This window comes from Aquarana catesbeiana, linkage group LG03 (genome assembly GCF_042186555.1).
Source record: "Aquarana catesbeiana isolate 2022-GZ linkage group LG03, ASM4218655v1, whole genome shotgun sequence".
Lineage (NCBI taxonomy): Eukaryota > Metazoa > Chordata > Amphibia > Anura > Ranidae > Aquarana > Aquarana catesbeiana.
Window position 1 is genome coordinate 84,847,648 of NC_133326.1, and position 13,282 is coordinate 84,860,929.

Genomic DNA, 13,282 nt, shown 5'->3' on the forward strand with positions numbered 1-13,282 from the left:
TACGATTACTTACCTCTGCCTGACCACAGCAATATCTTCTCTGGAGATAAATAAGGATGCTAGGAGTACTGTACAATTCAAGTCTATGGGGACTCACTGCACAGGCACAGGAAGTGCGGGTGAAGATTTTAGCCCAAATGATCCTTAAAATGGAATAGGCCGCTGCTGCCAGGCAGAGGTAAGTATTCACTTGAGTTAGGGGTTTCTGGGTTAAATTAGGGACCAAGTACTGGTGGGTTTTTGTACACCAAGTAAAGTAGTCCCTCAACGTTTGTCTCACAATAAATATATTTTGCACCTTAAAAAGGGTTCAGTATGTTGCGTAAAACCAAATGATAAAAATCCATTTTATCCAGGCTGAAACACTACAAAATGTATTAAGCCCAAGTAAAATGAATAATCATGCAAATAACTATATATAACATATATACTATATAATACATATTCATTTCAGTTCTTATCACTGCTGCTCTTCATCTCTAAATTGTACATTACGGAATTACAGTGTGCTGGTACCCTACCATGACATATAGATTATTCAATGCTAACATGCAAATAATGTTTTTCATTATTCATCTGGGCAAGGCATTAAAGGTGAAATGCTTTTGATGTAACCATGTCAGCTGCCTTTGCAGATATAGTCAATAAAACATGGGATTTTTGCTTTGAACTAGAGCAATTATAGAGAACTGACAGAACCGCCAGTATCTAAAAGGGACATATCCATAACTCTGTATAATTTATATTTACGTAATACACCTCAAAAGCAGGATCAATTCGACAAAGATTCAACCCACAATTACTTTCATGCAGGTAGTGCCATAGAATGCTGTAAATCATCCCAAAATATGCTCAGCTGCTTGTTTCAAATGATTTCATTTCAATGTTGTAGTCAGGCAAAGTTAAAGGGTCTAGGAACAGACAAATCACTGGAAAGTAAAAATACATATGAAGCGCACTAATGAAGGCAATTTACTATGGTGAGAACACGGTTGGGAAAGCATGACTGGGATTTCCAAGTTGGTGTCATTTTGTAATGGTTGACTAACATTGCATTTTGCATAATGCTCATACATTTGCCAGGGGTATGGAGAAATTCATTTAGGCAAGGCCACGATGGATAATTGTATGCAGCACAAACCAGAGCCCAGTGCTCCATCTTAAAGAGGGTTCTATGCAGTTCAATGGCTGCGCTCTGTGTCACACATGTACGTATGGCTGATTTTCCACTAGTGGCAGCTAGATTTAAAACACTGACTGTGATAATGTCTCACATACAACATGTTATGCTCTAGTATGCTGGATCCTTGTACCAAATCCTATATGCCAATTGGCCCTATTAAATTTTGGCACAATATATTAAAGCAAAACTAAAGTATCCATTTCTGTTTCAATGTTCTTATTGAAAAAGTTTCGAACAAAACACGAAAGCATATGTATGATTAAAGGTAGTAAACCAGAATTAAAGCAAATTGTAGACAATATGCATACAAGGGTCCTCAACAAAACAAGACAGCGTTAACAGAAATCATCTATTATTAAGTGTATAGAAATCAAGGGCTAAAACTGCCAAAGTCTAAAGTATAAGCACATTGTCATATTGTCATAGTATCAAGAAATGTATCTACAATTGGTCTTCCACCCCAGAATGAGGGAAAAGGTCAATAAAGGTAACACAATATATAACTCTGTTTTCCTGGGATAAAAGAGCCACGAGCTCATGTATTATTTAAATCGGTCCAAACAAATGTGGGCCTCAGAACCTGGACCTAGCGCAATGCTAGATGATACACAATGAGACAGGTGAGAAAAACAGAAAAGAAAAGTAGAGGGGAAAAAGAAGACGAGGAAAGAATGGATTCTCCCGACACAGCCACCACGGCCTCCAGGGCTCCCCAGCTCAGACAGATGATTGAAGATACTTAATCCAAGTATTCCAGACTTTTTCAAATCTGGTCTGTTTATCCTGTACTAAAGTACCTTTTTAATGCAAACACTCTGAAACCAGCAAGTCAAAAACTGTGCATGAATTCATACTTCAAATCTGTGTTACATTGTCCATATTTCATATAACCCAAACGCCATCTTGCCTAGTCTGTTCTTCGGCAGTAGTGGGAGGTGATGAAGGGGAGTTGCCATCTTAGGGAAACTGATGCAATCATTCCTTACAGGAATTTCTTAATAGGAACTATTTTTTCTATTCTTTGACAGGAACTGGGAGTTTAATATGTCACTTCTATTCCAACCCAATCCTCCTTGCCTCGTGTTCAATCAGCTACTTGTGAAACTGGCCATACACCAGTAGAGTTTTGTTCAAAATGCTTTGTTTTTGGAGCTTTCATTTTATTTGCAATACAAAATACAAAAGAGGTACATCCATAAAAAGTGTTTCATACAGGATCACATCACAGGTGATCACAAGCACAAGGTTCCCCAAAGTTTCAAACAGAATATGTGTGCCATTGGTCATAGATCAACACATACATTTTTGAGGAAACAAGTATGACCGAAACTGAAATCTCTGGACTATACAGTATAGCAAGTATTATACCAAGAAATTATTCTTATGATATATGGAATTAAGAGTAAAATAAGAATTCAGAAAGTAATCAGAATAAGTAGTAGAAAGTAGAAAGTAGTAGTAGAAAGTACACAAAAAGAAACATAAACATAGAAATAGAAAGACGGGGACATCAGACAAAAGAAGTGACCAGGTAAGAGAGGGAAGGAGGACAAGGGTGAGAAAAGAATGGAACTAGTTTCAGCCTCTTGAGCAATCCAAGTTCCTTCAGTTTTTCAAATGGTTAGTGGGGGTAAAATCAATGTTTGTTTTCGACCGTAGTGAGGACAAATTTCAAAGGAGCAGAATAGAAAATGTTTCTTAAACGAAAAAATTCTAATGCCCCGTACACACGGTCGGACTTTGTTCGGACATTCCGACAACAAAATCCTAGGATTTTTTCCGACGGATGTTGGCTCAAACTTGTCTTGCATACACACGGTCACACAAAGTTGTCGGAAAATCCGATCGTTCTAAACGCGGTGACATAAAACACGTACGTTGGGACTATAAACGGGGCAGTGGCCAATAGCGTTCATCTCCTTATTTATTCTGAGCATGCGTGGCACTTTGTCCGTCGGATTTGTGTACACACGATCGGAATTTCTGTCAACGGATTTTGTTGTCGGAAAATTTTATCTCCTGCTCTCCAACTTTGTGTGTCGGAAAATCCGATGGAAAATGTCCGATGGAGCCCACACACGGTCGGAATTTCCAACAACACGCTCCGATCGGACATTTTCCATCGGAAAATCCGACCGTGTGTACGGGGCATAACTGTGAAGGTCATTTTCATTTTTGTTTGGAAAAAATTGTACATATTGTAATGAAACCTGTTTAATATGGGTGGCATCCCATTCAAATAGCAGGTCTGGATGAAACTCAAGAGCTTTGGAAGGAAATAAGTTGACTTAATGATGGCAAGAAAGGATATTCTGATTAATTTTTTTTTTTTTTTTATGAATGTTCAAACAAAAATTCCACCTGTATGGCGTTATACTTGGCTTAAAAAAATGTCAACAAAGGAGAATAAAGAACACAGGACAGGACTGAGAGGGCCCATAATGATCTGTGCAGCAATGGTCTCTACCCCTTATGTAAATATAGGAACATAATAACATGCTAAGAGCAATGTGTAGAAAGCCTATGACCTCTGGGCTGTGAAACAGGACTAAAGCAAACAGATATAGAGAATCCTAGGTCCTGCACTGTACCTGCACAGCAGCTAGGAGACCTTCTGGAAAAGCTACACGACACGCAAATTTTGAATGCACATGCATGCACTATTTTACACACCGAAATTCAGAGTGCTTACCTTAAGAAAAAAAATGAGTTCTGCTTTAAGACGTGAACACTTTTGCAAACAAAGCATAGTGGGAGGCTAGCTGGTTGGAAAATGAACTACACACTTCTACGTTTAATAAAGTTCAGAAACTCACAGGCGGCTGTTGGAAAGCTTTGTTGATTAATCGCCCTCACTGATTTTCTGTGATAGTAATTCATCAAGCTCTATTCTGTGTTAGCTCAGCCTTTTTTTCTGTAATGTCCACTGACTTGGCTGGCAACAGCCTATTGTCCGTAAATAGAGATTTGTGATTCACACACGGTCTCCTTCACAGCTCTGTTCTATACAAAATCACTAAAGGCATGGTAGAGCTCTATTTATAAAGAACATTTACAGAAAGATATACTGTAGGAATCATCTGCTATATTAAAATTCTCAATAAAATAAAGCACGTGTAAAGTTTTTGTTTTGCATTGTCTCTGGATATAAGAGGCCTGGGGCAATGCTGTGATATAGCATTTCTCGACAGATGAAATTTAAGCTCTACAGGTTCTAATGAATCATTATATCGATTCTGTTTCCTATCATGTCTCTCTTTTATTGAATGGCATTGTAAAAGAAATACTGAATTCTCAACATCCCTACTAGCATGACTGTGTTGTGATCTTCAGTGCACTTCTAACCACAGACCCTTGCTTTTTCTGCTGCTCAATTGCCTGAAATGTGTACCAGAGCTACATTAGCCACTCAACAGAGTGTTACAGGTCTTTGGATGGGATTTTTTTTTCTTACCCATATACACCGGGGCCAATTTGGGCAATAGCCAATTAAACTATGTGCATGTCTTGGGATTGTGGGACCCACACAAGAACAGGGAGAACTCCAAACATAGTATCCTGGCCATTATGCAAACCAATAAGCATAAGTGCTCACCACTAGACCACAGTGCTGTCCCACAGAAATCAAATGCATAACATAACACCTGAAATGCATACCAACATAAAATATTAATTGTATAAGGCCTTTTGGGTACAGATTCTACTTTGGAACACAGTTCAAGACAAAATAATCAGGTAATACGCAATCTCAAACTAGGGCAACACCCTAACACTACGACTTCTGCTAACAAACTTCTGGGTAGTTTTGCTGTCCTTGTTTTTATGCAGATTGCACTGTCCACCTGTAGCCGCAACCTTCTTCCCCAAGAGCTTCACTTAAGCCAACCATAGGTGTATTGAGATTTGGCTGGTTCAGTAGGGACTGAACGAATTTCGATCCATGTACAAGCAGGCTGGTTGGAAAAAAAATTCTCGATCAGTGCCCCCAGCTATAGCTGGCAGTGCTGATGAGGGTATTCTGACAGCAAGGAAATATCCCCACTGTCGGAATATAAGGCTTAGCGGGAGGGATTCCCCCATCCACATTGAGTGTGTGGATGGGGGAATCGAGACATTTTCTTTTGTTCAACCAGCGGGTGTATGGCCAGCCTTACAGCATGACTCCTACTGAGAAAGTAACTAGAAAATGAGCTTAATGTGCTTAGATATAAGCAATGATTCCAGAACCACAACCTATTAAACACACAGCTTTAACCATTTATTTAACTATGGCACAAAGCAGTAAAGCACGCAACAATCTACAGGTGGTGTCTGCTAGTTAAAGCAGTATTAAACCCAAAAGGAAATATGTATTTTATTGCAGCTTACCATCTCTTAGATGTAATGGCTGTATTGGTTTTCTTTTTTAAGCTTTCTTTCTTGTATTTTCATCTGGTGATCTGGCCAGTAAGTCTGTTGTTTTTCAAAAGAACAAGCTCTCCAGCAGAGTGTATCAGTTTACATGGATGAGACAGACCATTCACCTCTGGCAGGGATGCTTAAAATGATCAGCTGTTATTTATTCAAGTAAAACCTTTATCCCAAAAAACTGCATGTTGTAACTGAGTTAGTAAGCTAAGTGTTAGCTTCAGTGCTGGCTTCAATTAGTGCATCTAAATCGGCTAGTACATCTAGTACACCAGCTAGTACCCCCCACCCCCAACTGACAATGCTCCTGTCTGTTGTCTTTGTAAACTGCAATATATACATTTTTGGCTTTGGGTTTTATACTACTTTAAATGTATCTGCCTTCTGTCATTCTGTACCTAACACAGGATTACTGCAGGTCAGATTTCTTGCTGCACATGCTTTATTACCAGCTAGGATGTTATCAGAATTGGCATGATGATAGAAAGGTGAACAGCCTAATTCCTGTTCATCACACACTTACCTAACCCCCCAATGTTGTAATCAAAGTCTTTGACATCCAACAGGATTGGACCACTTTCCTGTTGTCCTTCCTCCTTATAGTATAGTTTGTAGCCCTGGATCGTAGCTGTATCCTCGGGATCCTGTTGCCATCTCACTGCTATTGTTGTACAGTTTAGGGGATCAAGTCGCAACTCTGGAGACCTTGGTGCTACAAAATATCAGAAATATTTTATAATTGTGCAATAAATGTGTATTATTTGTGATCAATATGCCCTACAATGGGTATGATTATTTTGGTAAAGTAATTTCTATATTTTAAAGTCTAAGCAAAAACTATTTCTATAGTTTCTATCGGCTCCATGAATTGCCAAATTTTAGTTTTAGCTAACAATTTTGTCTCTTTCCTAGCTGTGAGGGCTTTGAGTTCCAGAATCAGATACTCAAAAAAGTTGATGTTTTCCTTACTTCAAAGTGTTTGTTAACCCAAAAAAAAACAAAAAATTCAGATCCTGGTCCCTTAAAGCAGAATAAACAGCACAGTAATCCCCCTCTAAACTGTAAAAAAAAAAAAACGGCTGAACCTGCCACTCCCTGTATCCCCTCTCTGTACTGATCACGAAAATCAGGTCTGCTGAGCCCTGACCACCGTGGGCAGCGTACGTTCCTCCGTCATCCGCAGCTGTCCTCTCTGCCCTCCTCTCCCCCTTCACCCACTTCCTCCTTTCCTGTCAGCTCCATCTCTGTGTCTCTATCTCCACCCCCCCACCGCTATTATTAAAAATAAAAAACCCCTCTATTAGAGCCTGGCATACCCCACTATGTAAGTAATTTCTAAAGACGGGCATTGTAAATAGCTATTTAGAGCTACCTTCATGACGGTCACGTGACTCGCGGCCGCTTTACAGCTCCAAGACAGGGTTTCTACGGGAGGCCACCTGATCTCCCCGGCTGTCGTCAGAGGGAAATTTCGGCCCCTCCCGCAGAAGCCATGTATGGGAACTATAAAGCGGCCGCGAGTCACGTGACTGAATTCTTATTGCTGTCTGTGCCCTCATTAGCGAGATTCATCCTCTCTATTACTCCTGTTTACCATTATCATTGAAAGAAAGTGAAAGAAAAAGAAAATTTCAAATTTTGGGTTGTCCCCAGAAAATTAATAGAGGGAAAATCTTCCAATGGGGACACTAGTTCAAGCGACCTGGGGGGCAGGGATTTCCTCCCACTTCCTGTTTGGCTATGGGACAGGAAGTGAAAGTAAACCTCCACAAAGGGACACAGATGGGGAAAAAATCTGACAGAGGTTATAACCCTCCCTTGCTGATCTAAAATGAAAAGAAAGTTTTGCCTATAGTTCTACGTTAAAGTTATACTAAACCCATCAATATCTCAAAACAGTTACATTCAAGGCATGTTGTGAATGATAACTGTCAGTGTTGCTTGTGTTCTCAAGCCATCAAGTGGCTGGTGTCATAACTGATCACTTGTGCAGCACAACGGCAACTGCATATTAAACAGAAGCAAAGTGGCTGGTTTATTTCTGCTTTAAGATAACTGTCCTATTGGTTCATGAGAAATGTTTTGTTCCTTAGGCTAGGTTCCTATATGTGCAGGTAGGGGATGTGTGCATAATCGCATGTGTTCCCCAGCAGCAGGCAAAACACACTGCTCTATAGCAGACACGCAGTGCGTTTTGGGGAGCGTAAAACCACATGGTGTCGTGACGCACAAGTGTGAACCTAGCCTAATAAAGACCTGCATAGCTATAGCATGCTGAGCAGAAGAAATGGTCACACACAGTGCTATCTTTTGTTTTTTATTTGTCATGCATGTACGGACTGTTGCATGGGGGTGGCCAAATAAATAACAGGCATATTTTAACATGAAGGGTTGTAATTTTCCATGCTCTGGAAACAGTTCCCTTTCCTCCCCGTCTCCACATCACTGCTTGTGGTGTGACTCTGTACCAGGCAGTCCTTGCTCCCCCCTCAGTACTTTTGTGGGTATTCCAGAAGGAGTTGGACAACAGTGACCAGGAAGGAAAGCCTGTCCAATAATAATAAGTACTGCCAACTCCAAAATTATACCCTTGTAATGCAAAGGAAGAGAAAGGGTGTGTCTGACCAGGACAGTGTTGCTTACATAGATTGCATATACTTTTCGGTCAAAATACTCAACCGATGTAGCCTAATGTTGCGAAGACAAATGGAGAGACCAATTTGTAAAGAAGGACTATGGGTAGAGTAACCGACTCTTCATTTCCTCTCTGGCTCACTCAATAATTTTGTGACTTTGCTTGGCTTTTAAGATCACATGTAAGATAACTACATAGCCAGTTAAGTTTGAAACAAACAGGTTTGTTTAGTCCAACCACTGCTAGAGTTCTTCACTGACCCAGAAGAAGAAATGCACAAAAAGAGCTTGAATGCCTGTCACGCTTGTCTTTGTCACAAAAGAGTGCCCTCTGTGACCTTTACATAGCTTTTAGGTTACCTGACTTAATCTTATTTAACTATACAAGTCACTGCTGCGAATGACCTCTTTTACCAATTGCTGTGTAGTCCTACCTAGCTTCTTCCATCCAAATTCTACAGCATGATTGTTCTCAAAGTGAAGCAAAAACTCTATTTTGTACCAGCACTGGAATTTCAATTAAATAAATGGTGGGACAGAATATTTATACATAACAAGAACATAAAAGTCTATAAATGACTTTTTTTTTTTGTTCATCCCCCAAATGTTCACAGCTATCCCAGGAGACACTGTGTTACTAAGTCACAAGTTTGCGGTGGATTTCTGCACACACATACTGCAAGGAACCATAATGCCCATCCATCAAAAGCAGACGGCTTTTTTGCGCATGCACATGAGTCTGCTGTGTGTACGCAGATAAGTTCATTGCCACTCCCCAAATGCCCGGAATAGACCAGTGGCGCATCTGTGCATGTGCCATATTTTAAAGAATAGGGTCAGGCGAAGGAACATTTTGGAGTGGGTAAGTTCCGTTTTAAAGTAATTTTGTGACTCTTTCACAATTTTTGCAGACTTGCTCTTACACATTTTTGATCTTATAATAAATATTGAAATTTGAAGCCAATAGAGGGAGCTCTGTATTTCAATGCAATCAATTCAGCCACCCTGCATAAGAGCTGTTGAAAATTATCTCTGGGCATACATTATTCTCAGTCATTTGGCACTCATTATCACTGTAATGTAGAAAACAGAGCCTCCGTATGTAATGAGCAAACGTGACTGCCTCCGTACACATATAGAGTAACATGCTACACCTACCGTGTAAAAAAAATCACCAAAAATAAGACCTAGCGTGATTTTTTTGGGAGGGCTTCAATATAAGCCCTACCCTGAAAATAAGCCCTAGTAAAGGCCTTGTAGAAATATATAATCCGTTTTGAAAAAAGATTATATAATGTCCAGTGTGTCCCCTTTTGTAACTTTATTATGGAAAATACCTTAGCTACAGCGCCGCTGGGCACTCATGTGACCGCTGGAGATCTTCTCCTCCCAGCTGATGTCAGCGGCCCCTCCCTCTGCAGAGTTTGAAGCGGGGCTGACGTCAGCGGAGATCTTGGCCTTTCCCTTGGCAGTGCTGTGAGCGGGGAACAAGAGCTATGGCGGATCATGTGAGCACCCAGCAGCGCTGTAAATAAGGTATTTTCCACAATAATGTTACAAAAAGGAGACTCGCTGGACATTATATAACCTTTTATAAAGTTACAAAGGGAGACACACTGGACATTATATAATCTTTTTACAAAACGGAATATATATTTTTACAATTACTTTAACTAAGGTTTATTTTTGGGATTAAAGATGTCATAATGATGACTTCTGAGCTGACAGGGAACATAGATAAGACATTCCCTGAAAATAAGCCCTAATGTGTTTTTTGTAGCCAAAATTAATATAAGATCCGGTCTTATTTTCGGGGAAACACACTGAAGAGAAAATACATTTCCTTTAGCTTCATTCAATTTTACAGCTTTCCAAGATAATTCAGAAATGTAAATAACCCTTAAAAAACCCAGTTCCTTGAACTAGTATGCCCCGTACACACGGTCGGACTTTGTTCGGACATTCCGACAACAAAATCCTAGGATTTTTTCCGACGGATGTTGGCTCAAACTTGTCTTGCATACACACGGTCACACAAAGTTGTCGGAAAATCAGATCGTTCTTAACGCGGTGACGTAAAACACATACGTCGGGACTATAAACAGAGAAGTGGCCAATAGCTTTCATCTCTTTATTTATTCTGAGCATGCGTGGCACTTTGTCCGTCGGATTTGTGTACACACGATCGGAATTTCCAACAACGGATTTTGTTGTCGGAAAATTTTATATCCTGCTCTCAAACTTTGTGTGTCGGAAAATCCGCTGGAAAATGTGTGATGGAGCCCACACACGGTCGGAATTTCCGACAACAAGGTCCTATCACACATTTTCGGAAAATCCGACCGTGTGTACGGGGCATTAAAGTGTAAGTGAGTCCAATCCAAAATCTAAAGGCTGTCAGAGAACATGTATTTTCCAACAACAATATTAGCCATTCAAACCATAAGGAGCCAACAGTGACTTTTATTCAGTACACTGTCTATCTGGCCGGCCCTAGGAATCTGTACAGTTATTACAAAATTTTAAAGACGTCTATTAGGTCAATAACGGCAAATGAAAACACAAAAAATACCAACAGTAACTCTTGCAAAAACGGATGTCTTTTAATAAGACTTTGCTTATTTGTAATTGTAAGATTTTATTAAGAGCTCATTTACCTCTTATGCTGCTCGCTTTGGGTGTCTGATGGGATGTCCAGACAGATGATTCTCCCCATCCAACTTTAGTTGATGCTGCTATGCGAACCAAATAGACACTGTCTGGCTTCAGCCCCTCCAAGAAATACTCATGGGTGGTACCAGGGAGTTCTAGAACTTGAACAGAACTTTCAGTGCTCATTCGAAATGACAGTCTATAAAGTATGATCTTTCCTCTACGGAATTTGGATGGGATGGGAAGCCATGAGATAAGAACATCTGTAGGGCTGCGACTCGTCAAACTAATTTCCGGGGCTCTCAGTGGAACTGCAACAGATAAATACAACTTATACCATCTTTAAACTACTCCACTATAGGTATTTGTAATTGTTACTACTGTATATACAGTAGGTGATAAAAAATTCCAACTCATGCCTTACCATCTTCAAGTGTGCTCTGTGTAACATGGTCTGACATCTGGCTTGCACCCATTGGCATATAGGCAACAATATAAAATGTGTAGTTGCTGGCAGGATCCAGGTCATCAATAATGTAGTGATTTGTGTCATTCCCAATCACCACTTGGTATTCTTCATTGTTTAAACCTAAATAATGAAAACAAAATACATTTACTCTCAAAAATTATACTATTATAGAACTCATCATCTTTGAGTGATGTTAATCTTAACCTGCCTATATCAAACCAGGAGGCCTTCACTGATGTTTGTTTTCAACTATAGCTTTCTTGTGCTTAGTGCAGTGGTCTGTCTTTGCAAATCTTGAAAGTAAGAGGATAAGCAAGACATGTTTGTTAGACTATAACTGGCCACATACCAGTAGAAATTGAATTCTGATACAAAAGGGATGTCCAAAACCAGTCCAACATAGCAAAACAGCAAATGAAAGGCTTGAAGGCAAGCCCTTCAAAGCAACAAACTACTTTCGAAGCTAGAATCAGAAGAGGCCTGAATATACACCTAGTAAAATTTAGAGAACGTGTTAACAAGAGACAAGGTTGTAGCCTTACAAGTCTAAGAATCAGATGATTGATGCTATAAGGCCCAAGAGAATATTAAAGTGCAATTAAACTCTGCCATTTTTTTTAATGGGCCCTTAGGAAGAGGAAGCCATAATGTGTTAGTATGCGCAGCATACAAGCACATTAGGGCAGACGTACCTGTAAAATGATCTCTTCCAGCAATGTGCTGCCAGCACTACCGCTAGTCAAGGGCACTTCCATCTTCCCTTCGGTCCAAGTTCAGTTTGTTCGGCCACTTGAATAGCCGGGTCGCAATGACATCACTCCTGCAAATGCGCACGGCAGTCACAGCACAGAGGGGTGCTGCAAATGTATGCTGAGCAGAGCATGCGTAGCTCAATGTTCATAACCACTGACAGGCAGGGAGAAACATGTATGACAGAAAAGACGAATAGGGTCTCTTCTGTAATAAAAACCCCACCTGTCAACAGTTTTTTTTTTTTGTTTTTTGCTTTTTAGTTTAATTGTACTTTATTAAAAGCAGAAAGACAGAGGAGTTGTTCATTCTCTTAAGACACTAGCATAAAAACTGGAGCATGATGAGAGTAGGAGGGGTTATATTTGGCTGACTAATGGTGACCATACATGTATCTATTTTTTTTAAAAACCAATCGATGTACAATTCTATTATAACAATCAAATCCGCAAACAACTAGATAGCCATAACTTCCTTTCTAAATGATTTAAACTCAATTTAGATTGGATTTGATCAAACTGAGTAGAGTAGGGTAAAATATTATTGATCATTTTGCATCAATCAGCAACACTGAGATATTTTGTTCATGAATTTGACTGCTTAGATTATAAAATGGTGGAAACAGAGATGCCATTGATAACTGAATAATCTCAAGTTATGATCATAACTTTATCAATAGAAATCCACTTCCCCATGTGTGGCATTACAGTGTGCCATATCAATCAAATGGGTTGTTAACTATAGGGTTCTATCTGAAGAGATTGTTTGGAAAATAAATGATTTATCGAAGTGGGCATGGCCACCACAACATCTTTGTTTGCTTGTGTCCAAACTCTTGTAGGCAACAGTATAACTAATAAATACTAATCATACTAATAAATGTACAATTTAAAGGCTGCGCTGCTAGTGCAAATACATGATCATATTAACTGAAAATACCATAATTATGAATGAACACAAGTGAATTGTTTCATAACAAAAAAAAAAAAAAAAAAAAATGCACATAAATCGCATGCAAAAAAAAAAAAAAAGAAAAAAAAAAAGAATCGCATGCAAAAAAAATGAGTGGAACATTCAGTAAACAAAAACGATTAAGTAGAGTCCATTTAGTCATAGATTGAAATGAACTGTAGGTCTTGTGGGTGTAGAAAATGGTTGGATAGAGGGAGAAAGACACCCTTCCTTCA

General features: G+C 39.5%; 1 protein-coding gene across 1 annotated transcript in view; it reads right to left on the reverse strand.

Annotated features, from left to right (window-relative positions):
* PRTG (protogenin) overlaps positions 1 to 13,282 on the reverse strand; it is a 216,754-nt gene that overhangs the window by 103,342 nt on the left and 100,130 nt on the right. The window contains exons 9-11 of the mRNA XM_073618768.1: positions 11,301 to 11,465; positions 10,882 to 11,187; positions 6,114 to 6,302 (exon numbers count right to left, since the gene is read on the reverse strand). Coding sequence (XP_073474869.1) covers positions 6,114 to 6,302; positions 10,882 to 11,187; positions 11,301 to 11,465 — 660 coding nt within the window. The remainder of the gene's footprint in view (positions 1 to 6,113; positions 6,303 to 10,881; positions 11,188 to 11,300; positions 11,466 to 13,282) is intronic.